The sequence below is a fragment of the Onthophagus taurus genome, chromosome 7, assembly GCF_036711975.1.
Source record: "Onthophagus taurus isolate NC chromosome 7, IU_Otau_3.0, whole genome shotgun sequence".
Lineage (NCBI taxonomy): Eukaryota > Metazoa > Arthropoda > Insecta > Coleoptera > Scarabaeidae > Onthophagus > Onthophagus taurus.
Genome location: NC_091972.1, coordinates 4,861,825 through 4,887,830, shown reverse-complemented (window position 1 = coordinate 4,887,830; position 26,006 = coordinate 4,861,825). Strand labels below are relative to the sequence as shown.

The window sequence follows — 26,006 nt, the reverse complement described above, 5'->3', positions numbered from 1 at the left end:
TTATATGTTGTTTAATACAAATTCTGCTAAAAAATGTGTTTATGAATCAAATACCACTCCTAAAATACACATCATAATCAAAAGATGTAATAGTTATTTATTGTGTAAGTGTTTTAGACAGCATTTTATTAATAAACAAATAATAAATGCATAATGAATAAAAATTCATCTAAAACACGCATGCATACAACGTTTTATCCTAAATCACACTCATTTAGAATCAGAATCGTCAAAATTTCATCTGATGTTATCAAAAAATGACTGACAGCAGCTGTCACATCAAAAATCATTGCAATTAACTAAAAAACCATTGGGAGATGTTGAATTGTTGCTATTTATTTTCATATGTTTATCAACTTCATTTGTAAAAGTGTGAAAGTTGTAAAGGTAAAGTTGGTGAAAAATGGAAGAAAGTGATTATGTATGTTCCCAAGAAATAAATCTTGAGGAAGCTGAAGAAGCAACTGTCCAATGGAATTGTTATTAATGGAAAGGAAGTAAAATATGGCAAATCAAAGAATGAAATATCTATTAATATAAATAATAAATAGGATGTGATTGATTTAAGATTGTATTTTTCATTATTCCACTAGTGGAATAAAGCAACTTTATACCACTATTGGATAAAGTGGTACTTTATAAGGTGAAATAGGTTGAAATAAGTTACTCATTTTAAAAGATTATAATTTTATTCTTCAGTTAAAATTTCCACTCCTGTCTGAGTAATTAAAACGGTATGTTCAAACTGTGCAGTTCTAGCACCATCAGTAGTTATAGCAGTCCAGCCATCTTCTAAAATAGTAATTTCTTGTGAGCCTTGTGATAAAACAGGTTCAATAGTAAACGTCATTCCTGGTTCCATAGTTTCATTATTGTAATTAGCTAAAATTTGAAACCAACAGAACATTAAAATTAATGTACTCAAAATTTAAGTATTACCAAAATGGCAAATATCTGGGGGACCATGAAAATATTTCCCAATTCCATGACCAACAAAACATGGTACAACTGAATATCCAAATTGGTATGCTTTCCTTTCAATACATTGCCCAATTGTTGAAAATCTTTCGCCTGGCTTGCAAACGGAAATACCTTGATAAAGACAGGTTTCGGTAGCTTTAACTAAGTCTCTCCCAAATTGATCAACATTTCCTACTAAGAAAGTTTTTGAACAATCTCCATGATAACCGTTAAAAAACACTGTTACATCTACATTAATGATATCTCCATCCAAAAGGGGTCTGCAATCTGGTATACCATGACAAGCCACATTATTAACAGATGTACAAATCGATTTTGGAAATTGTTTATAATTTAGAGGAGAAGGATAAGCTCTATTTGCAATTATTAAATTATGAGCAAATGAATCAACCTCGTCCGTTGTAATTCCCACCTATAAACTTAAATGAATTAGATAATACATGTTATTTTTTTAAAATTATTTGTTATATAATACTCGAATAAATTTTCCAATTTTATTTAAAATTTGTGCAGCTAATTTACAACTTTCCCTCATACGCTGGATTTGTTTAGCATTTTTGATTTCAGGCTCTTCAGGTGTAATCATAGTTGATCCTGATTTGTAATAATCAGGTTTTCTTATTGTAATAGGTACAGGTTTCATTTTTGTTACAAATGCAGGCTCTACAAGAGCATATTCTCCAAAATTACTGTTAATTTTTAGAAAGAATTGGTGAATGATAAATAAAATATGATAAGAAAAAATGTTTACTCACCGTTTTTTACTCCAAAAATATTTACAAGTGTTACGAAATTTTGAAATTGTAGACTTTGTAGTCTTAGAAGTTAGCGTAATTAACATTTTTTTTAATCTAAAATTATTATAAAAATTTGCCCGATTATATATATATGATGAATTTAATTAAAATTATTTAATTTACTTACTTATTTATTATTAGTACGTTTAAAGTAACTATTTCATTATTTATGTATTATAAATAAATAAATGTGAGGTTATTCTTGCATTATATTCGACGTTTGTATTTTGACAATTAGATGGAGTTAATGGTTGGTGGTACCAACTATTTTCATAAATTCCTTTTTTATAAATAATTTTAGGATATAGAATCTGTTTTTGGAACAACTTCGACTTGATTTATATCTCTGGGATCGTCGAAACAATTAATCGTTTTTTTATTTTTTATTTTTTTTTAAGGTTGGTGTAATTTTTCTTATGACGTGTCAAACTTCACTTGGCTTAAGTGAACGTGGTGAACTCTGCGCGAAGTGGGGCCAACGGTGGTGATACCGCGTAATATCGAGTAACCTATGTGTGCATGCGTGTCATGTTTTTGACTGTCAAAAATGGTTCAAACCGGCACCAAAAAATCAATCTCGAAATTTAATACTAAAACAGGTATTAGCAGCCTAATTATATTTGTGGTTTTATTGCTCGCATGGCTCGCCGGCTTCTCATCCAGGTTATTTGCCGTTATCAGATTCGAAAGCATTATTCATGAATTTGATCCATGGTAAGTAGAAAAAATCCGTTTCGTGCTCTATTTTCGTCCGTTAACTTAATTTTTTTATTTGAAATTTGTCAGGTTTAACTACAGGGCCACCGCTTACATGGTTAAGCATGGATTTTATAATTTTCTTAACTGGTTTGATGAACGAGCCTGGTACCCTTTGGGAAGGATTGTTGGTGGAACCGTTTATCCTGGGTTGATGCTCACTTCTGGGACTATTCATTATTTCTTACATTTGTTACATATTAATGTTCATATTAGGGATATTTGTGTTTTTCTAGCACCCATTTTTAGGTAAGTCAATTTATTGAACTTTCTGTTCAATGATAAGTTTATTTGTATAAAAACATTATCAAATTATCAAACGTTTAGATAAAGAATAAGATTGATATAAAGAACACATTTTAAAATTTAAGTATATATTCTATGTTGATTTGATATTAGTAGTGATAATTAATAACAAATAGAATTAATTTCAAGTGGAGTAACTATTTCAACATGAAGACAACATATTTTTGTAATTCTAAATGGATTATTTTATCCAGCAATCCATCTTGGAAATGTAAAAAAGTAAAACTGTCATATTTAGGGCTGTGAAAATCCATATGTGCCAATTTACAAGCTAATGCATCAAAAATGATGTGATAATTGGCATTTTTTCAGGCTAACATTCAATGCTGATCATTAATATACCATCTTAACTGATTTTTTATTTCATAGTTTCAATTTGTTTCTGATAGATTATTATTTATTTATGGGATTTATCAATTACAAATGTTAACTTAATCATTTAGAGGCGGTTGAGGTTTTATAAACCGCAATTAAAGTTGTTTTTGATGAAATAGATTCTCAAATGATTAAAAATGTACTAAAACATTGTTTGACGACTTCAAAACTAGCTGAGGTAGTTTAATTGAAATAGTAAAAAAGAATAAAAAGTTATTTAACCTTATTTTCAATAAATGTTAATTTCAAATTGGTGATTTTTAAACATTTTTATAAAAAGAACTGGTTACATTGGAAACTTAAAATTACGCATAACTTCACCACAAACAGCCTTTAATAACCTCGAAAAGTTTTATTAATTAAATCTAAATAAATTTGATGAAAAACTTTTATAACCTCACTTTCAAGAAAATTCAAATTGGCGATTTTTAAACATATTTACCAAAAAAACTATTTGTATTGGAAACTTCAAATTTGATATAACCTTAGGTTAAACATCAGCTACTGCTGAAAGTTTATACAAAGTCCTAAATAATGCAACTTTAGATACTTTGAGAACAACCACAATATAAGCTTTTATAAAACCTAAAAAACGTTTGTTATGTAATGTGTTAAATCCATTTTTTTCTTTATCTATTCAAGTTTAATTCCCTTTAATATATTAATTTGTTTTAAATTTTTCAGTGGACTAACCGCAATTTCAACATATTTATTGACCAAAGAATTATGGTCAAAAGGGGCAGGTTTATTCGCTGCTTGTTTCATTGCCATAGTACCTGGTTATATCAGTAGATCTGTAGCTGGCAGTTATGACAATGAGGGGATCGCTATTTTCGCCTTACAATTTACTTATTTTCTATGGGTAAAATCCGTCAAGACTGGCTCGATATTTTGGGCTTGTATGACCGCTTTATCCTATTTTTACATGGTAAGAAATTTTTTTTATACAGGCTGGCTAAATAAACGTGCAAAGTACTGTATTTCGGCTACTACTGGTAGAGATTTGCGTTAAAAAATTTAACGACTAAAGTAGCTAAAAGAAAATCCTGGAAATTATTTTCTAGTTTCTAAGATGATCACTAGGGGGCGCAACCGCCATCTTGAATTTTATTAAAAAATGTGGTTTTTCTAGGAAATCCACCGTATTAACACAACAAAAAAGTATGTGCAATTTAAAGTTTAGAAAAGTTATAGTGTTTTTTGTTAAAACACTTTTTGTCCTATCTTTTAAAATAAAGGTGGTTAGAAAATGTTTGTGAATAAATGTCAATAATTTCAAAATGGCTGAACGAAATTTAATAAGCCTGGTAACGTTGAAAAGAGTTTTTCTTGGACTACAAATCCTACCTTATTTGTGGTGATTGCAATTTGGTATGTTGCTACTAGAGCGCATTTTTCGATGTTACAATAGAAATTGTGAGTTTTCTTAGAAAAGCCTATTTCCATGGCCACCCAGATCCCCACACTTGTTTGAATATTTATTTATGGGGGTGGTTAATGGTGTTTCAAAGACAAGACCTTTCACAACCTTCCAAGAGCAGAAATTTAAGGTGGAGTTTTTTCTACGCAAGAGAGGCTCCAGCAATTAATAGAACGTGATGGATTCCAATTTGAGTATTTAAGGAGGCATTAAACAAATTTTTAGAAGCCCGAGATAATTTCTTTGGGGCAATTAGTAGTAGTTGGTTTTACAATTCTTATGTGATTAAAATTATGTTTATTTTTGTCAATATGCCAAATTTTCACTTCTAAATGGACTAAAAAACAAACACCTCTCAAAAGTGAGGTGAAGTATCTTCTAAACTAAGGCACTTTAAAAAATGTAAAAAAAAACTGAGTGAAATCTATTGAATTTATTCATATAATCTTCTTTCAATGATATTTTTGGTTAGGAACATGAAATCGAGGTACGGTTTTCACTAGCTTGCTTGGGATTCATTTTACAGTTTTTTTGTGAAAAGAAAGTAATACTAAAGATTTAACTTTTCTAATAAAATTCACAATATCTATAGTTCTTTTTTTTCTATGTATAATACTTGGCAAGGTAAATTTTTAGGGTTTCTGTTGGTATTACCTAGGACCCTTATAAAATGTATGTTGTTCTCCTGATTTTTAGTAACATTTTCAGTAACTAAATAGTTGAGGTTAAAATACTAATACATTGTTAGATAAATACGATTTTAACGAAGTACATATTTATTGTAAAAACGTGCTACAAAGTAATTGTATAGAACAAAACACCTTTTTGTAGGTAAACAAATCGCAAATAAACACCCCAAAACATTTTTTATGCATCATATTCAAGTTTATGATGAATGGAGGAAGATCTTTAAAGGAAGTATTACCCATATGAATATGCCACTCTTTTTCAATTAACTTTTTAACGTGATTTATACAGTTGTTCAATAATTCTGCTATACAATTTAACAAAGCAGTATCCCACACCTTACTGTCACGATTTTTCTCTTTGAAGGACATCGTTGATATGTTTATTATAATAGGTCTTGCAATAGGCCCAAAACTAGTTCAATTGCATTATGCTTACAATGATAAAGAGCAAGTCACAACACTTCAAGATTATTCTGCAGAAGAAGATCATCGACGACATATCTTTTTGTATTTTGCTGCAAAAATGGCATGATTTAGATTATTTGGATAAAAAATTGCATTAAAACAATTTTCTTTGATGTTCGCGTGGGTGTTTTTCTTTGAGGAATGATAGGGCACATTATCCATTATCACTACATGTTTGCCAGATAAATTTTGCACTGCTGCAATTAGATTTTTGTTGACCAAGTTTAAAAGATTTGGAAACTCATCGTCTTGTAAAAGTAACAAGAAATGTTCTAAAGAGCCACCTCTGTAACCTGCATGTAGTACAGTAAACCTGTCTCCTTCACTTTTTATTTTAATGTTAACCAAACATCGTCATAATCATCGTCTTTTACCCGTTTGCGTAATTCAGAACCATTCTTATTCCTTCTTTTGACTTTTTGAATAAGGAAAGCTCAAATAAACGTCAATGTGACATATTTATTTCAAAACGTGATAAAACAAAACTCCCTGTTAATGTTGCCAACTTTACAACAATTTGACAGGTATTATAGAAAAAAACGTACTGTATTGTAATATCGAAAAATGCCCTCTTGTGCCGATGCAGTAACTTACAATCACTTCAAATAAGGTGGGATATAAGCTTTAAAAGGCATACCCTTTTTATGTTAATATAGCGGAATTTCGAGAAAAGTTGCATTTTCTAATTCAAGATGGCGCTTGCGCCCCCTAGCGGCATCTTAGAAACCTGAAACTAATTTCGAGAATTTTCTCTTAGCCACTTTAGTTATTAAATTTTTTACTGCAAGTCTCTACAATTTTCCAAGATTTCCAAGTTTCCAAGTACACCATTATTATTATTTATATCATAATTTTTAGGTGTCAGCATGGGGTGGATATGTTTTCATCATAAATTTAATCCCACTTCACGTTTTCGTTTTAATTTTAATGGGAAGATTCTCCAATAAAGTGTTTACAAGTTACACCACCTTCTATATTCTTGGATTATTACTATCTATGCAAATTCCTTTCGTCGGATTCCAACCAATTCGAACAAGTGAACATATGGCAGCTTCTGGTAACTTAAAAAAAACCTCGTTTAAAAACTAAATTAATTAATTTCTTTTTTTAGGTGTTTTTGCTTTATCAGTAGCAGTTGCTGTCTTGAAATATCTTCAAAGCGTTCTTTCAAAATCCGAATTTAAATCCATCTTTATTTTTGGTGTACTAAGTGCTGCGGGGGTTGTGTTTTTATCGGTTGTTGTTCTTACTTACGCGGGTTACATTGCTCCTTGGAGTGGTCGTTTCTATTCCTTATGGGATACGGGTTACGCTAAAATTCACATTCCCATTATAGCTTCCGTTTCGGAACATCAACCCACAACATGGTTCTCATTTTTCTTTGATTTACACATTTTGGTAACTACTTTTCCAGCCGGTCTTTGGTACTGCATTAAAAACATAAACGACGAAAGAGTATTCGGTAAATGATTATAATTTTTTTAAGTCTACATCTAATCAATTTAATTTTAGTTGTTTTGTACGCTTTGAGCGCTGTTTATTTCGCTGGGGTTATGGTGAGATTGATGTTGACTTTAACACCCGTGGTTTGTGTGTTAAGTGGAATTGCATTTTCTGGGTTATTGGATTTGTTCTTTAAAGAAGAGGTTATCTCGGAAACCGACGGCCAAGAAGTCGAAGAAAGCAGCTCTGGAAGTAAACTCTATGATAAAGTAACCAGTTAATAATTTAGAAACATTTTCTTTAGTTATTTTTTAAATTTTTATAGGCGGGTCGTGTACCAAAAATGAAACACGAGCAACAACAACGCGAATCAGATGCAATTGGACCAAATTTACGCAGCATAATTTTGGTTATAATCATGTTGCTTTTAATGCTCTTTGCTGTACATTGTACCTGGGTTACCAGTAATGCATATTCAAGTCCAAGTGTCGTTTTGGCATCTTATGGTGGCGATGGGTCGAGACAAATTCTCGATGATTTCAGGGAAGCTTACTTTTGGTTATCTCAAAATACCGGCGATGATGCTCGCATAATGAGTTGGTGGGATTATGGTTATCAAATAGCTGGAATGGCTAATCGGACGACTCTGGTTGATAATAACACGTGGAATAATAGTCATATAGCGTTAGTTGGAAAGGCGATGTCTTCAAATGAAAGTGCCGCTTACGATATAATGACATCTCTTGATGTTGATTATGTTTTGGTGATATTTGGAGGGGTTATTGGATATTCTGGTGATGATATTAACAAGTTTTTGTGGATGGTGAGGATTGCGGAAGGAGAGCATCCCAAAGAGATTAGGGAAAGTGATTATTTTACGGAAAATGGGGAATTTAGAGTTGATGTTCATGGATCGCCGACTTTGCTCAACTGTTTGATGTACAAATTGAGTTACTATCGATTTGGCGAATTCAAATTGGATTATCGTAGCGCTGCTGGCTATGATAGAACTCGAAATACCGTTATAGGTAATAAAGATTTTTCGTTAACTTATTTAGAAGAGGCTTATACAACTGAACATTGGTTAGTGAGGATATACAGGTAACTTTAAACCAAAAATTTTTTTAATTTACACTTTAATGAAATTTTATTTTTTTGTAGAGTTAAAAAACCTGATGAATTTAACAGACCTAGAATACCGGTAGCTAGTCGGCTAGTAAAAACTTCAAGTGCATCATCTAAGAAGGTTAATTTTGAATAAATTTATTTTATTACTTTTAATTTGGTTTCATTTTTAGAATTCGAAGCGAAAAAAGGGATCTATAAAAGATAAGCCGGTTATTGTGAAAGGGAAGCGAACGGTGAAACAGTCCTAGTCGAATCCAGAATAATAGGCACTTAAAACAAGTTTATGTTTTATCTTTGTTCCAATGTTCATTTTTTTAACTTGGAAGTGGATTTATTTTTTTTTGTTGACACACCTTGTTGTAATTTAAATTACAGATTATGTGATAATTTGTACGAAAGTAATAATAAATATAACACTTTTGCAAGTTACTTTTTTTTAGTATTTTATTGCTTTACTTGTAAATATATCTCCAATATCCCTGATATTGCTTTATTTAATAAAATTAGTTAATTTGCCTCTAATAAGACAATATCTCTTAATTTTTATTTATAATTTCACCCTATATTTATAAATTATGATAATAACAATCTTTTATTACCTTAATTATATAAATCAATTATTAACTTGTAGATGGCGCAACAATAACAATTCAATATTTGAGGTTAGTTTTAACGAAATCGCATCCCCTCTCTTTCCAACTAAAGCGATTCTTAATCATTCCATTTCACTTTTTCGTTTACTTTGAGAACTCCCTACTTTATCAAAAACCAAATCGATATTAAGACGAAATTTGCTTCTTAAACTCAACAAAAATGACTTACCAATTGTATAGAAATACAACTCTTGGTCATACGTTGCAAGAAAGTTTAGATGAATTGATTCAGGTAAAAAAAGAAATTTTTTTTTGGTTATACATTTTTATGAGACAAATTTTTAGTATGGACAAATTACACCTCAATTGGCATGTAAAGTTCTGTTACAATTCGATAAATCCATAAATCAGACTTTGGCAACTAAAATTAAATCTCGATTAACCTTTAAAGCGAATAAACTCAACACATATAGATTTTGCGATAACGTTTGGACGTTCATGTTGAATGATGTTGAGTTTCGAGAGGTACAAGAAATTACGCGGATTGACAAAGTAAAAATTGTAGCGTGTGATGGGAAAAGTAAGTTAATTTCTAACCACAATAAAATCCTATTAATTTATCATTTCTTTTCTTGCTTTAGATGTACCGGAAGAAGGTGGTTCGAAAAAATAAGCTTTATGTGTGTTTGAATGTTGTGAGGATTATTTTTAATATTTTTTTCAAAGATTGTCAATAAGTTTTGTTTATAAGGTGTTAATTAGTTAGATTAATAATAAAGAACGCAAATGATTTCTGTACATTTAAAATAAACCCTAATTTTAAATCAATAAACTAACATTATCATCAAAGGAAAAAGTTATTAAATTGATCAAAATAATCAAAAAGATTCAAGGTTCTTTATATACCCTCAAAATTACATCAACATAACCTCAAATAAGCCAAAAAATTAATTCTTTCGTTCAATAATAATAAAATAACATTTTGAAGATTTTAATAATGCCTAGTTAATAATAAATTAAGTTATTTAAATGGTAATATTTATTTTAGAATAATAAATGATTGAATAAAATAAAAATTATATAACCTCAAAATTACATCAATATAACCTCAAATAAGTCAAAATGTTTCCTCGACAATTAACGTTTAAACTTTTAAAGAATTCGTCCCAATTTAATTATTTCCCCACTACTCAGCGTTTGATGGGTTTATTCCATGAATCGGACGACAAAGGTGGTTATAAAGATAATAGAAAAAAACCTTCAACCACGCAGTTTATAAGGGAAGGTTTTAAAGAACTTAAATCGGAAATTAAATTGTGGACTGAAGAAGTGAAAGATCGCTTTGATTATGATCCTCTTATAGTGTTTAGATCTGGTGAAACCGACGTTGTTTGGGATTTTCCCGATGAAGAGTCTTTAAAGCAATGGGTCGTTACCAGCGATAGCGATAATAACGAGGGATATAGTAAATGTAGTTTAACTTTAGATCAAAATAAAAATGCTCTTTTTAGTGGTGTTTTGGATACTAGAGTGCCTAAGGATGGGCGCATTAAAAGAGCTGGTTATTGCAATATTAAAACAGTCCGACATAGAGTAAGTACTTACAGATTTTTTTGGTTATATAATCATATTAATTATGATTGATCATTTAGAAATCTTTTAAAAGAGAAGCATTTTTGGATTGGACCGCTTATAATATGTTAGTTATGAAAGTTAGGGGAGACGGGCGATCTTACATTATAAATATACATACAAGAGGTTATTATGATCTTATGTGGAATGATGTTTATAGTTATGTTTTGTATACGAGGGGGGGACCTTATTGGCAAGTTACAAGGGTAATACAGATTATAAATAATATATGTTTATGTTAATTGTTATTTATTTTTAGTTGCCATTTTCAAAGTTCTTTTTATCATCAAAAGGGCGTATTCAAGATCGACAATTTCCTTTAGCAACTGACAAAGTGACTAATTTTAGTATTAGTTTAGGTGATAAAGTCAATGGTCCATTCAGTTTAGAGGTACAATACATTGGAGTTGAATTTGATCCTGATCATAGAGAAGAATTTGCTTATGAATTGTATCAAGCTGATAAATATATTGTTGGAGTTTAATCCAGTTTTCTTTATTAGGGAATTGTATATTTATTAATCCAATAAATAAGTTTTATTAATGCATTTTATTTCATAACTTAATAAATACTAAAAATACAGCAATTAGATCCTATTTTAAATTATTATTTATCTAATAAATACTCCTCTTGTATTTGCTTCATATTTTGTTGAAATAATTTTAGGGCAATTTTAAGTTGTATTCTTTACTAAAAAAAATTTAAATGAATTACACAATAAAACTATAAAACAATACATGCTTCTAATGTCATACAGTAGATTCGTTCTCTCCACTTGTAGTAGTAACACCCATCGAAACTGTTCTAGTTTCTGTATAATCACTGTTTGTTTCATTATTTTCTGGTACACTAAAAAATCCACGGAAAGGAGTTAATTTTGATGGATCAAGCATGTTACGATTTTTTTCTTTAAATCTTTGGGGTGTTCGATTTGGTGATGACCGTCTACTATTGAAAGATTTCAACATTTTTGCTCTAAAATAAAAAAAAAGATTTTTAAAATGAGTTTTTGATTAATACACTATTCTTACGCATCTATTAACTTTAAAAGTAATCTGCTATAAGTTTGATATTCATCTTCCATGAAATTATTAGGGTCATGCCTTGCATGTTCGTACAAATCGCAAAATTGATGAATAAGTCTTTGTCCTGAACCATTTAAAGGAGCTGCTAATGTTGATAATAAATAAGCCCTTAAGTTTTCATTTGGTTGTCGAACTAAATCTTTATCTTGTTTTGTAATTTCTTTTTCTTAAAAATACACACAAAACTATTAGTTAATTAATTAAATTCATAAATTCAACATACCTAATAATTTAATATCATCAACAGCTTTTAACCTATAATAATGATTAGATACTTGTTGAGTTGGGCATACAATATACCTTGAGTTATTTACACTCAAAAGTAAAGGCTCGCAGGAAATTCTTTGTATAATATCAATGTAAGTTTCAATATTTCTTCTTAACACCTAAATAAATTTAAATAATTCAGTTATAATAATAGAAATTAATTAGATTAGAATACCTTTGAAGCATCATGCCCTATAGGTATATGTGGACCTCTCGTAGATCTTAAAGCGAACCTCATTATTTGCCTTTTTGCGAATATAAATAACAAAAGGAATGTTAACACACCCAAACCTATTATTATTACTACCGTTACGCCCGATAATGCCTCAGTCATTATTTAAAAAGATTCTAATAAGAAAATTGTTATTATTTTTATGCAAAATGTTTAATTTGACATTTAAATAACCTCTTCAAATTATCGTAAATAAAAAGAAACGTCAATTTACAGTTTAAGTCACATAATCAGTATTGCCACGTTTAGTACAAATATATTCCCTATAAATATAGTGTAATTTCCCTAGATTTTAATTGGATTAAAATAGTAATAACTGTGATTGTGTGTTAAAAGTGATTTATTCTATTTAATATTGTTATTAATTACAAAAAATTCCATATTTATACTTGAAATCGATTTTTTTATTTTTGTTTGCTTTACATGCGTATGTGACAGAGTTCCGGTAGATACTTTCAAAAATCTAGATTTTATCATTGTTTATTGACTTTATTTGGTGGAAATAAAGCTATCAGATAAAATTTTCTTGATTATTAAGAATCTATAAATAAGGGTAATATTCTTTAGATTTTAAATTTTTTATAAATTTAATACAGATTTCTGTAATATACGAATTTTTATTTATGAAATCTTTGTATAGAGGGCGATTAAATTCACATTGAGTAGTTGTACTTTATCAATTTTATCATTGATAATTAAACTATTTGAAACAAACTTTGACCATTCCAAATACTTCTTCTTTCTCCCATTTATACTTTATAGTGTTGAGTTTTGCATCCATCTTTTATACATCTTCCTATCTTTGGCCATAGTCGGTACAAGTCTCTTCCCTCTTCTTTCACCCATCTTCTCAATCTCTCCCTCCCATTGGGCTCTTGGTTTACCACGCTTTCTCTTTCCTTCTGGCCTCATGTTAAACATTTTCTTAGGTATTCTATGTTCTTTCATTAGATCCAGATGACCATACCAACTTAGTTATTTCCCCTCTATTTCATGTAGCAGGGGGTTTTTGCTTAATTCTTCTCTGATGTTTCATACCCTATCTCTTCTGGTCTTTATTTTCGATTTGTGCTTCGGAAGAGCCAATACTATTTTTTCTCCAATTCCATTACATTTTTGACTTTCACCTACTTTATAAAGATGCTATAACGATTTCAGAACGTAGCCTACAATTTTCCGGTAAAAATACAAATGTACTCGCGTTATAATGAGAGTACATGGTTTATAAAAAAAAAGTTCGTCGTCGTTGTTGCCAAGTAACTGTTGATTTGCGATTGGTATCGACCTTTTCGTGTTTTGTAAACACCCTCCTTTTCCCTACTTTTTCGATCTCGCCGATCTATCGTCGTCAATCCTTAAAACGGTGTACACGAGGCGAAAACGGGGGGAAAGAAAAGTGTCGAAAAAGATTTTTCCGTCGCGTTTTGAAACCCGCTCTACACGATGACGAGAACGGCGCCTCGACGCGGGGTTCTTCGGGGGACGGGAAATGGTATCCATAGAGAGGGTGACCATCGCTACCACTTCTGACGTCAATATAGATGTTATCGCAAGGGTGTTCTCGTACTGGGCGCAACTGTATTTTAATTGTATTATTTATGTTTCTTTAGCGTTTCAAAAGGGTAGCACCCTAAAATAATTACAAAACATTTCTTCCGCTTTCTGTCGCCGTATACAATATCATAATTACAATAAATCAAACACGATTCTTTTGCACAAATTAAATTCAGTTCTAAAATAATTAGTGTGCGTTTACATTTTCTTAATTTCCTTTACGTATTTGGGGGGACGCGGTGCCCTGGGGGTGTCAATGCGACGCATTAAGCGAGCACAGAAACGACCGTACGGCACAATGAATCCCAAATTTGAATCGTTAATGTTAATGGGTAGAGATGATAGCCGGGGCTTCAATTCGATTCTCTCACGGTTTTCCACGTTGTCCATTATGGATACTAGTCCCGGGGGCAAATTGTTTAACCACTGGCGGGTCAAATGCATTGGATTTGATAGGATTTGTCGGATTGGGTTACCATTACAAGAAAAATTGATTCTATCGTTACCATTTCCCCAAAACCGATCTATATCATATCACACTCAACAATCACGTAACTAAAATTTTGTTTGAAGATAATAAAAACAAAAAAAATATAGATTATGATTTTTTTACATGAATTAGAGGTTCTTAGTAAGTATACAAGTACCTAAAATATTTAGAAATGAACAAGATTAGATTTTTCAACTATCTCATCATATTTCACCATCTTTAATGTCAATAAAGATCAGCAGTTTAGTCTTCTATTAGTAGAATCTATTATCTGCTAGTTTGTCAGCAGCTAGATCCTACTACCAGTATTTTACGAAAGGTATCTCGTCTTCTGCCAGTTGTATCTAGTTTTTTATTAACACTATCTAGTCTCCAGCTGCAATTTCTAGTCTGCGCTCCGCAATATCCATTGTTTTAGTGCAGTATGTAGTGGTCTACCAACAATATCTAGTCTTCTATAAACGGTATCTTGTCTTTTGCCAGCAGTATCTCAGATTATAGTTGTAGTATCTAGTCCTCCACCAAGATTTTCTAGTTTCCTCTCAGTAGAAGTTGTCACAACATAGTGAACTTAATGAAAAGTGGGATAGTTTTAAACCCACAATTCAATTTCTATAAAGTTTTTAAAAATAAGTGATACCGCGGCAGTGTTCTCATATTTACTATACTCTGTTTTTAAACCAGGAGGAGTATTTTAACTTTGTCACCAGATTGACCTTGCACGTGATTGGTTGAATGCGAGGAAGGTTCACACACAGGCAATTTTAAATTTTGATTTTGAATTTAAAGGTTAGGTAATTGATAATTCGACAGTTTCGTGTCATTATTGTATATTTTGTGTTCTTAAACCCTTTTTTGTTATATTTTGAAATAAATACACTCATAACTTCAATGTTAATTTGTATGTATAGTGTTGACGATAACAAACGAAAATAAATATAGTAGAAACCACGAGAGCTGGCAGTGACTTGACGTTTAAAAATCGTATGAATCAAGATATGGACGTACGACTTAGATTATTTCACCACATACATTTGAATGTAGGTTATGTTAGTAATAGAGGTTATATGTCAAACATTGTCAAAGATAGGAGAGGTTAACCAGCGAAAAAACGTTTATATTAATTTATAATAAAGTTTATGTAATTATTAATTTATTTAATAATAATTAATATTTAATAAATTAATTTAATATTTAATAAATTAATTCAATATTTAATAAATTAATTTAATATTTAATTCATATTTAATATTTAATAATTTTTATTTAATATTTATAATTAGTCCATATCAGCCTCTTCATCATCACTGCTCTCCTGATTTAAATTAATAATTAATGGCGCCTGCACTCTTTCCAGATGATTTGTAATACTCAGAAAGACTCCATTTCTTTCTCAACGTGATTAATGTAATGACGCCATTCCTCTGCGTTTACGCGTGACAAAGCCTCTGACCACATTGCCAAAACCTTATCATCACCATATCCATCTCTATTACTATGCTGGTTGTAAAAAAGTTTACATTTTGCCCAAACTAATTCAGTAGGATTGAATTGGCAATGATAAGGTGGCAATCGAAACACTTTATGGCCCCACTCATTCGCCAATTCATCAATTTCATACGTTTGGGTAACTTGGGCATCTTTAGCTAAGATTAAGCTTATACTAAGATTTTCTAAGTTTGGCAGCAATTGTTCTGTAAATTATTTTTTAAATAAATTAGCGTTCATGTTATCATGATAATCAACTTTTTTTTTTGTTTGAAGTAGGTACAAACAATAAATTTGCTCCTTCAATAAATCTTTCGCTGTTACCAGCATGCAGAACAATATATCTTTTTCCTTCAATTTTTTCTTCTAATAGATTCTTTATTGTCATCATGCCAACTTCTTCTTGCTGAACCTTCAGCAAGAAGTCTTATTCCTCAGTCTTATTTTCCATATAGTCTCAAAAATTTTGCACGAGAAGACATAATATGCGGTTGCTCCATCAAACCTCTTCTATTATTGTCAATGGTATATGTAAATCCTATAGACTTCAAGCACCGTCTTAGGCTAGTAGCTGAAAAACTGAAGACATTGTTTTCACGAAGCTCCTCTTTGAGACATTTTACAGTAACAGGAAGTAGTGTATTGTGGTTTGTATAAATTTTACGACGTATGGGGTCTTTCACAAAGTCATCAATATCAGTCGACCTTACTTTTTGCCTATTACGTGTTTTTTGGGGTGAGGATGCAGAGGTTCCTTCTAATGATGCGGTTTCAACTCGATTTTTGATTCGATAAGTGGTTCTTACGGAAATTCCGCAAGCAGTAGCACTTTTCTCTAAGTTTCTAGTGTCTCCTTCATTCGCGTATGTATGCCGAAAATAATTTAAAACATTCATAAACATCATCATAGATTTTTTATTTAATGATTTTCCTTTCAAAGAAAACATATTTTCGGCTTTTAAAAATGTCAACAAATTCATGACAACGCTCAGAAGACGTTTCAATTTCAGGTTATAATTATAGAGTGACATCCCTTAAAAGAACAGACGTACTTTTTCGACGTGGCTATTTGAATTGTACAGCAGACATATTAAACTAATGCTATCTCTTTCTAACACATAATGTTCACGGTTTCACGGTTTGTGAATTTTAATTTACTACGTATTTCATTTGTAAGAACGGAAAACGATGATTTACTGCCAGCTCTCGTGGTGTCTACTATACAATAATAAGTAAATAAATAAATAATAATTATTAATTTAAATTTACCGCCAAGATATCTAGTGATATTTTCTGGTGATTTTTCCCAGTGTAAATCTGACTTTCGCGTTTACTCCTCCTGGTTTAAAAACAGAGTATAGTTCTAGTGCAAGTGTTAGTTCTAGTTTTAATTGTTATTCAGCGCTAAGTTGTATATTTTTAAGTTTCGGGTTTAGCCCTGTGTCTTCAGACGCTGAATGTTAGGTAAGGTTAGTTTTGTTTATAAACATTAATTATACCATGAAGTATTCTTTGGCAATTAGTAATGGCAATTATAGCGTGAAGTTTTCTTTTGTAATGTCAATTATAGCGTGAAGGAATGTGAGGTAAGGTTAGTTTTGTTTACAAACATTAGCTTTGTTCGTTGGGACTGCACTACTTGCACTCACTTGCACTATGCAGTTTAGTGCAGATGTTGTGTGTTCGTTGGGGATAGTGCAGTTTAGTGCAGTTGCATTCATACTGTTCGTTGAGCCAGGTGCAGTGCAATTTAGTGCAGCCGGTGCAAGTTAGTGCAGATTTTGTTGCACCTGCTTTCGATTAAGTTCAATAAGTGCAGTGTAACTAAAATGGCGGAATATTTAAAAGCACGTAAAACCTAATAAAACCTTATAATAATTAATATTTGTTGTATTAGAGAACACAGTACATTCAATACCAGTAGAGGTAGTAGAAAACTAACCCTACTTTTTTGGAATAATTTAAAAACTACCCTGTTGATTTTGGCTTCATTATATACACTTATAGTACATTTAAAAATATTAATTATGTGTTTTTTCTTATTTAGGGGTGGCTGGGGTTAACTACCCTCACCACCCCAAATTTTTTTTTTTCAAGTACTGCTTATCGATTTTGGTGCAATTTAGCATGTGATTTCTTTATACCTTAAGTAGTACGTTTGAAAGAACTAATAAGGGTTAGTAGTTTGGGGTAGAAAATATATTTCGCTAATAATTGAAAAAAATTATAATAATAATATAATAATAATTGATGAATCGCTACTAAAAATCCATTCTGCAATGATTTCATTTTCCACGAGTATTTCGCTGACAATCTCCTGTTCGTCCATTTCAAATATTATACACTTTTTTTATAAAAATCTGTTCGTTGCGACCACGGTTTATACACTTTTCTGACCTGCACTAAGTTGACATGACATTGCACTGACTTACACTTCATTGCACTATGACGTCATACGAGTGCCATGTCGTGCAGAGTAGTGCAGTCCCAACGAACAAAGCTTTTAATTATACCATGAAGTTTTCTTTGGCAATTAGTAATGGCAATTATAGCGTGAAGTTTTCTTTTGTAATGTCAATTATAGCGTGAAGGAATGTGAGGTAAGGTTAGTTTTGTTTACAAACATTAATTATACCATGAAGTATTCTTTGGCAATTTGTAATGGCAATTATAACGTGAAGTTTTCTTTTGTAATGTCAATTATAGCGTGAAGGAATGTTCGGTAAGGTTAGTTTTGTTTACAAACATTAATTATACCATGAAGTTTTCTTTGGCAATTAGTAATGGCAATTATAGCGTGAAGTTTTCTTTTGTAATGTCAATTATAGCGTGAAGGAATGTTAGGTAAGGTTAGTTTTGTTTACAAACATTAATTATACCTTGAAGTTTTCTTTGGGAATTATACTCTGTTTTTAAGCCAGGAGGAGTATTTTAAATTTGTCACCAGATTGACCTTGCACGTGATTGGTTGAATGCGAGGAAGGTTCACACACAGGCAATTTTGAATTTTGATTTGAAGGTTAGGTTATTGACAATTCGACAGTTTCGTGTCATTATTGTAAATTTTGTGTTCTTAAACCCTTCTTTATTATATTTTGAAATAAATACACTCATAACTTCAAAGTTAATTTGTATGTTTAGTGTTGACGATAACAAACGAAAATAAATACAATAATAAGTAAATAAATAAATAATAATAATTATTAATTTAAATTTACCGCCAAAATATCTAGTGATATTTTCTGGTGATTTTTCCTAGTGTAAATCTGACTTTCGCGTTTACTCCTCCTGGTTTAAAAACAGAGTATAGGTTCCTTCTATTCTAGATTTTCCATGGGAAAAGGATTTATTCCAAAAATGTTCATGAATAAGTTACCTTTATTTAAGAAAGCAAACTTAACACCGATTGACTGCCAACTTTAAATAAATTAAAATATAAAAAAAATTGCACTTTGACGTTTATGGTTATGTTATTGTTGTGATTGAAATTGTTTGGGTTGCGTTTAAATTAAAGAGAGTTTTTCTCCTAAAATAAATAAGTTTTGTTGTGTAATATCGAGTTATAAACTGCAAGAAAGTGATATTTGTGCATTTCGTGAAAGGAAAGTGAAGATTTTTGTTAAAAATTAAAATTTTTAAATTTATAGTTTTCTTTACATTTAATGATTCTATTTTCATCAATTACTAAACGGGATTTAATTTTAATGGTTTAAACAATATCCTAAATAACATTTATTTAAAAAATTTTTGTTAAAATAAAATTTCCGCGACATATCTCAACTTAACACCGATTGACTGCCAACCTTAAATAAATTAAAATATAGAAAAATTGCAATTTGACATTTAAGGTTATGTTATTGTTGTGATTGAAATTGTTTGGGTTGCGTTTAAATTAAAGAGAGTTTTTCTCCTAAAATAAATAAGTTTTATTGTGTAATATCGAGTTATAAACTGCAAGAAAGTGATATTTGTGCATTTCGTGAAAGGTAAGTGAAGATTTTTGTTAAAAATCAAATTTTTTTAAAATTTTAAATTTATACTTTTAATGATTCTATTCTCATCACTTGCTAAATGGGATTTGATTTTAATGGTTTAAACAATATCCTAAATAACATTTATTTAAAAAATTTTTGTTAAAATAAAATTTCCGCGACATATCTCAACTTAACACCGATTGACTGCCAACCTTAAATAAATTAAAATATAGAAAAATTGCAATTTGACATTTAAGGTTATGTTATTGTTGTGATTGAAATTGTTTGGGTTGCGTTTAAATTAAAGAGAGTTTTTCTCCTAAAATAAATAAGTTTTATTGTGTAATATCGAGTTATAAACTGCAAGAAAGTGATATTTGTGCATTTCGTGAAAGGTAAGTGAAGATTTTTGTTAAAAATCAAATTTTTTTAAAATTTTAAATTTATACTTTTAATGATTCTATTCTCATCACTTGCTAAATGGGATTTGATTTTAATGGTTTAAACAATATCCTAAATAACATTTATTTAAAAAATTTTTTTTTAATAAAAATTCCGCGACATATCTCAACTTAACACCGATTGACTGCCAACCTTAAATAAATTAAAATATAGAAAAATTGCAATTTGACATTTAAGGTTATGTTATTGTTGTGATTGAAATTGTTTGGGTTGCGTTTAAATTAAAGAGAGTTTTTCTCCTAAAATAAATAAGTTTTGTTGTGTAATATCGAGTTATAAACCGCAAGAAAGTGATATTTGTGCATTTCGTGAAAGGAAAGTGAAGATTTTTGTTGAAAATTAAAATTTTTAAATTTATAGTTATCTTTACATTTAATGATTCTATTTTCATCAATTACTAAACGGGATTTAATTTTAATGGTTTAAACAATATCCTAAATAACATTTATTTAAAAAATTTTTATTAAAATAAAATTTCCGCGACATATCTCAACTTAACACCGATTGACTGCCAACCTTAAATAAATTAAAATATAGAAAAATTGCAATTTGACATTTAAGGTTATGTTATTGTTGTGATTGAAATTGTTTGGGTTGCGTTTAAATTAAAGTGAGTTTTTCTCCTAAAATAAATAAGTTTTGTTGTGTAATATCGAGTTATAAACTACAAGAAAGTGATATTTGTGCATTTCGTGAAAGGTAAGTGAAGATTTTTGTTAAAAATCAAAATTTTTTAAAATTTTAAATTTATACTTTTAATGATTCTATTCTCATTACTTACTAAATGAGATTTGATTTTAATGGTTTAAACAATATCATAAATCACATTTATTTTAAAAAAATTTTATTAAAATAAAATTTCCTAGACATATCTCAACTTAACACCGATTGACTGCCAACCTTAAGTAAATTAGAATATGAAAAAATGACATTTGAGGTTATGTTATTGTTGTAATTGGGTTCGTTTTTGTCGCGTTTAAATTAAAGTGAGATTTTTTCTTAAAATAAATAACTCTTGTTGCTAATATCGGGTAATAAACCGCAAGAAAGCGATATTTGTACGTTTCGTGAATGGTAAGTGAAGATTTTTGTTAAAAATTTAAGTTTTTTTAAAATTTTAAATTAATAGATTTTACAAGATTGTCATTTTTCAAATCCGCCAACCTTAAATAAATTAAAATTACTAAAAAAATTGTACTTTGACATGTGAGGTTATGTTATTGTAAAATCGTTTTCAAATCCTTCCATAATCTTTTTTATTTAATTATTGAAATCGTCTAACATAACGTTCGATTTTTAAATAAAAGATTGTCTTCTAAATCTGAATCGAAATGATTATGATCATTTCGATTATTAATTAGTTACATTTTGCGAGTCTCCTTTGCTCCAATTTAGCCTCGACTTCTTCCACACGAAGTTGGAGATTTTTAATTTGGTTTGCGAGGGCTTTTTGGAGTTTTTCTTGGGTTTGGGCGTGATCTTGTTCCGCGCGGAGTTCATCGGCTAATCTTGAGGAATCAACCATGGCCTTTTTAGCTTTTTCTTCGGAGTTCTTAGCTTCGTTTAAGAGCTCATCTAAGTTGCTGTGGAGGGTTTGAAGTTCAGTTTTCAATTTCTTCTCAGCGGCGGACATTGAAGCGATGGCTATGGAAAGGTCGTTAATTTTTTCGTGGGCGTCACTCAATTCAGGTTGATTTTGAGTTGCATTTTCCGCCATCTAAAATTCTTAGATTCGCAATAATTGTTTATTCTAAAAATAATTAAGAATTTACCTCGAAATTAGGTTTAATTTTTTCTAAAAGATCTTGGGGACTCATTGGATTTGAGTCAACGAAGCTTGTAATGATTAACAAAGATAGCACAAAGTTTAACATCGTTGTGCAAGTTTTTTTTTAAGTTTAAATTACAAACATTAGCTTTCTAATTTATACTTGGAATTGTTCCAACCATTTAAGTGAAAAATAACTAACAAAAAATGGAAAAATAAATTCTTTTCAACAATTAAGTTTTTCCTTCAAAAACGATAACAAATTTTTTTGTATATTTAAAGAATTTTAAGTAATAAGTTGTTGCGTAATAAGAAAAATCACCGATAACGGCCCCGCAAAAGTTAAAATTACCGATTTTGTTACAAACCAGGTGAAAAATCTCTAAACTCTGGAGTGAGAAATTTAAAAAAGTTTCAATACCAAAATATTGCAGGTAATTAATTATCATACCTTGATTTTATAATCACGATGCTTTGTGTTTGAACGATGACCCGAAAATTAAGCCGAGGTCGCTTGCGGCCGAGGCTCTACCTCAATGGTGACACTTTGTCTTCATCCATTAAGGAAAGGAAAGGAAGAAGTTGATTCTGAGGTTGGATTGGGTTAAGGCTTTACCATAACTTTGATGCGTTTTGTTCGAACGATGACTAGAAATTGAAGTCGAGGTCGCTTGCGGATGAGGCTCAACCTCAACCATGACGCTTCGGTTTCATCCGGTAAGAAAAAAAAGTAAGAAGTTGATTCTGAGGTTGGATTGGGTTGAGGCTTTACCATAATTAATGGGAATTAGTTATCCATTAGCAGTATCCAGTCTTCTGTAAATAATGTCTAATCTTCTACTAGCAGTGTTTGAGTTTCCTGCCAATAATTTAATCATTTTCTATAGTGGTACACGGCCTTTCATTAGCAGTATCTGGTTTTCTGCCAGCAACATCTAGTCTTATATTGGCAGGATCTAATCGCTTATCAATAAATGTGTAATCTTCTGCTAGTATCTATTCTTTTATTAGCAGTATCCTGCTCTCTATATGAAATGTGTAGGCTTCTGCCAGCAGTATCTAGTCTTTTATGAGCACTATCTGGTCTTCAGTCAGTAATACCTAGTCTTCTAGTTGCTCTCTATCAACAGTGTGTAACCCTCTGCCAGCAGCATCTAGTCTTTTATTAGTAGTATCTGGTATCACATGATGACCAGACTTATAAAAAAATTTCCTCAATGTCGATAATGCCCATATTTGCAAGACTTTCTATGGATCAATTTGAAGAGGATTTATGGCAAAATATAGACATTAATCTTTCTATGGTCAACTTGCTTACTAGGAAAAATTTTAAGAAATTTTTTATGAATTTTAGTAGCTGCATTTGAATTTAGGATATTATGTATCAATTGAGTGTTAATTATTTTCCTATTAAAACAAATAAAACTGTGTAAGTAGACCCCAGCTGTGTGATTAATGACTATAAGAAAACCTTTAAGTTCAATATATTAAATTAGATATTGAGGAGTCTTTTAAGTAGAAACTCCCCTGTCACATTTAATTTAATTTTGTGCACAGTTTGACGCCCAATTATTACGAGCAGTAATTGAAACCCCACAATTAGACTGTCACTTGTCGGCCACAACGGGTGGTTGGCGCCAGACTCGTTTACTATACGGTATCATACACAAGTGCCGCATCGACACACTCTGCTGATAAATACTCAGCTTTTATTTTTACAAGTGTAGTGGAGAGAAAGGGGAAATTCCGAGAAAAGTAGATTTTAATGTATTGAAAATCTTTCGAGCGTCATTCGCAAATGCGACAGGACAACAAACAAGGCGGAAAAGCGTCCGACGATTCGATCGGGCGATGAGATAAAGATAGGACGATATACTACAGATGGTGGTGGCGTATTAAGTTCGCACCTTATCTTTGCTTTGCCATTAAATATTAACGACATTGTGGCCGGGAACTGAACGACCCGCGGAGTTATGGCCGTTGGGAAAGTGGAGATGTAAAACGATAGTAAAGACGACGTTTTGTTTGCCGTTTCGTTTTCCTTTCCATTTTGACCCATATAAAGCTATCTTTTTAATATCATTCCCTCCATCGTTTATCCAACGATTCTAATCTGTCTTGATTCATTTTTGTGATTTATTTAAATGCGATTATCGAACATTTTATATGCAGTTTTGAAGCAATTAAAGTTTCTACGTGTGATGTAAACTAAATAATAACGGACCGGAAATGGTGTCCGTATTACACCCACGAACCTCTAGGCAAGCTGAATAATAATTATAACAATCCCCTTTCCTAAGGCGATGTTAAAACGGGCCAAGTTTGGCCTTAATATCATGTCGTCGGAAAGTCGAACGTAATCGACATGGCTGCGGGCTGGCGGAGGGGAACCCTCCCCGACAATCTGTCGTTAATTTGCCACATCCACGTTGATTTAGACGTTTCGGTTCATTCTAATTCGCGTCACACCCCTGCTGCGAGGTCGCTGCGAGCGGCACTGGGTGAAAAACAAGTGAGCCACCGCGGCTACAACGACGGCGACGGCGGTGCCACGTCAACGCCGCCGACGCCGCCACCGTTATCGTCGACGGTGCTGCCCTCATCGATAACGTCGCGCGCATAAGTAAGTTTAAGCGGGCGGTAGCGTATGCAAATTGAGGCAAAATTTCCTTTCCTTTCGATAAATAATCAAGCTCTTGTCGCCGCAATAGCGTGATGCTCGAACGATTTTATTGACAACAGTGTCAAAAACATTAATCGAATGGAACGTTGCCACGGTTCGTGGTCGTGTAACCCGGAAATCTTCTCCAACTGAAAAATACTCTTCAGGGAAACGTGACAACCCCGTAACCCCATGGCTTACATTAATTTAGTAACAATATTTTGTTTTGCAGAAATATATGAAATGTATTAGTACGATTAATTTCCAGATCATTCACTTCTGACAAAGCACAAGATGATGAATTTAAGATCTTTAACTTTACATTTACATAAATTACTGTATTATCATTCCCCAGTGGCGATGTTATTAAACAACTTGGCATATCTCATTCCAGGAGAACTGGTCCACAGTAGGCGAAGTTGCTCTACAGCCCACAGTCCAATCCTATGTTTGGCCAACGCAAGTGATACACCAGTTGCTGTACAAACTCCCACAAACGCTTTAGCTCTGCCTTCTCGAGCTAGCTCATCTGCCAGTTCATTGCCAACAAAGCCAGAGTGACCTAGAACCCAAATTAGAGAAACTCTGTTATCACAAAGGCAGTACAATCTGGTATCAAGCATTAATCACTGATAGTAATACCGCTAAATCTGACGGCATTGATAGCACACTATCAGTGCTTATAATGTTTTCCGCAGCCCATTGGTAGGACATGTTGAACAGTTTTGACCATATTGCTTAAATCTGTAAATGGTAGTTTTAGCCACTTTGTCTATGCAAATGCAAAGGAGAAAATGATATCTTGCTAACTCAACATCTTCAAGCCCTCAACTGCTGAACATAGTTAATCCAGCGTCTTCCTCTACTTGTCTTATCCATTCTCGGTCTCCACTGGAGCAGTCCCTTAGTCCACCTTCAAAGAGGCCACGTGCCCGGTCCAATTCCATTTGTATTTTACAATTCAAGCAATCACATCTGTAAAACTCGTTCTTTTTTTAGATCCTCGTTAATCACTCCGGGTCGAAGCAAAACGCCAAGCATCGACCTTTCCAATTTTCTCTGTGCAATTTGAAGGTTTTAGAAGTCAATGTTTCAGCACAGTACGTCAAAACTCATCAAATCTTTTGCGTTTTAGACATATTGCCATAGGTTGTCTCTTAAAGTTTTTTATTCGTGTCCAAGATAAATGTAGTTTTCTACAAGTTCCACGTCATCATCTTCAATACTAGAAGGTAGCTACATCACGTGTTTTGTTTGGGTTGTTTTGATTTGAGCCCCACACTGGCATATACTTGGTGGAGGTCATGCCGCTTCGATGAAGCTTCATTGGCGTTGATTACAATCTGTAACTTTTAACGCTAAATGTAAAAATAATATGTATCAAAGATAAAAATTGTTCAAAATTCTACACATTTCACTAGAACATTAAAAAGTATTGG

At 31.6% G+C, this 26,006-nt stretch overlaps 6 protein-coding genes and 1 long non-coding RNA gene across 12 annotated transcripts in view; 4 read left to right on the top strand and 3 right to left on the bottom strand.

The window, feature by feature from the left end:
• Nucleotides 1-670: 670 nt before the first annotated feature.
• LOC111428670 (methionine aminopeptidase 1D, mitochondrial) lies at nt 671-1,994 on the bottom strand. The gene is made up of 5 exons (XM_023064310.2): nt 1,906-1,994; nt 1,737-1,832; nt 1,457-1,670; nt 940-1,393; nt 671-882 (listed from the first exon to the last, which is right to left on the bottom strand). The coding sequence occupies exons 2-5, from the start codon at nt 1,820-1,822 to the stop codon at nt 689-691; spliced, it is 948 nt and encodes a 315-aa protein (XP_022920078.2). The 5' UTR covers nt 1,823-1,832; nt 1,906-1,994; the 3' UTR covers nt 671-688.
• Nucleotides 1,995-2,204: 210 nt separating this feature from the next.
• Nucleotides 2,205-8,789, top strand: LOC111428669 (catalytic subunit 3B of the oligosaccharyltransferase complex). Its single transcript, XM_023064309.2, has 9 exons — nt 2,205-2,492; nt 2,565-2,783; nt 3,900-4,143; nt 6,648-6,846; nt 6,901-7,251; nt 7,302-7,501; nt 7,558-8,333; nt 8,394-8,478; nt 8,531-8,789. The coding sequence occupies exons 1-9, from the start codon at nt 2,326-2,328 to the stop codon at nt 8,606-8,608; spliced, it is 2,319 nt and encodes a 772-aa protein (XP_022920077.1). The 5' UTR covers nt 2,205-2,325; the 3' UTR covers nt 8,609-8,789.
• Nucleotides 8,790-9,086: 297 nt separating this feature from the next.
• On the top strand, nt 9,087-9,743 carry LOC111428679 (general transcription factor IIA subunit 2). The gene is made up of 3 exons (XM_023064324.2): nt 9,087-9,245; nt 9,299-9,533; nt 9,595-9,743. The coding sequence occupies exons 1-3, from the start codon at nt 9,174-9,176 to the stop codon at nt 9,624-9,626; spliced, it is 339 nt and encodes a 112-aa protein (XP_022920092.1). The 5' UTR covers nt 9,087-9,173; the 3' UTR covers nt 9,627-9,743.
• Nucleotides 9,744-9,833: 90 nt separating this feature from the next.
• Nucleotides 9,834-11,132, top strand: LOC111428681 (complex I intermediate-associated protein 30). Its single transcript, XM_023064326.2, has 3 exons — nt 9,834-10,546; nt 10,606-10,791; nt 10,845-11,132. Exons 1-3 carry the CDS (start codon nt 10,076-10,078, stop codon nt 11,067-11,069), a joined length of 882 nt encoding a protein of 293 aa, XP_022920094.2. The 5' UTR covers nt 9,834-10,075; the 3' UTR covers nt 11,070-11,132.
• Nucleotides 11,116-12,385, bottom strand: LOC111428683 (protein C1orf43 homolog). Of its 5 annotated transcripts, XM_023064328.2 has the most exons (6): nt 12,344-12,371; nt 12,113-12,285; nt 11,894-12,056; nt 11,617-11,836; nt 11,341-11,560; nt 11,116-11,270 (listed from the first exon to the last, which is right to left on the bottom strand). In XM_023064328.2, exons 2-6 carry the CDS (start codon nt 12,269-12,271, stop codon nt 11,259-11,261), a joined length of 774 nt encoding a protein of 257 aa, XP_022920096.2. In that variant the 5' UTR covers nt 12,272-12,285; nt 12,344-12,371; the 3' UTR covers nt 11,116-11,258. The 5 variants fall into 5 exon arrangements, with proteins under 5 accessions (XP_022920096.2, XP_022920097.2, XP_022920099.2 ...); XM_023064329.2 differs by having other exon boundaries at nt 11,116-11,275; nt 11,327-11,560; nt 12,113-12,385; XM_023064331.2 differs by having other exon boundaries at nt 11,327-11,560; nt 12,113-12,385.
• An 8,344-nt stretch (nt 12,386-20,729) lies between these two features.
• Nucleotides 20,730-26,006, top strand: part of LOC139430568 (uncharacterized) — a 30,176-nt gene continuing 24,899 nt past the window's right edge. The window contains exon 1 of one of the 2 annotated variants that reach the window (XR_011640969.1): nt 20,730-20,836. This is a non-coding gene — a long non-coding RNA (uncharacterized lncRNA). Of the gene's footprint in view, nt 20,837-21,112; nt 21,212-26,006 lie in introns of those variants that run through there. The other variant, XR_011640970.1, reaches the window with a different exon arrangement.
• On the bottom strand, nt 20,960-22,058 carry LOC111428698 (myosin heavy chain, muscle-like). The gene is made up of 2 exons (XM_023064348.2): nt 21,910-22,058; nt 20,960-21,854 (listed from the first exon to the last, which is right to left on the bottom strand). The coding sequence occupies exons 1-2, from the start codon at nt 22,009-22,011 to the stop codon at nt 21,495-21,497; spliced, it is 462 nt and encodes a 153-aa protein (XP_022920116.2). The 5' UTR covers nt 22,012-22,058; the 3' UTR covers nt 20,960-21,494.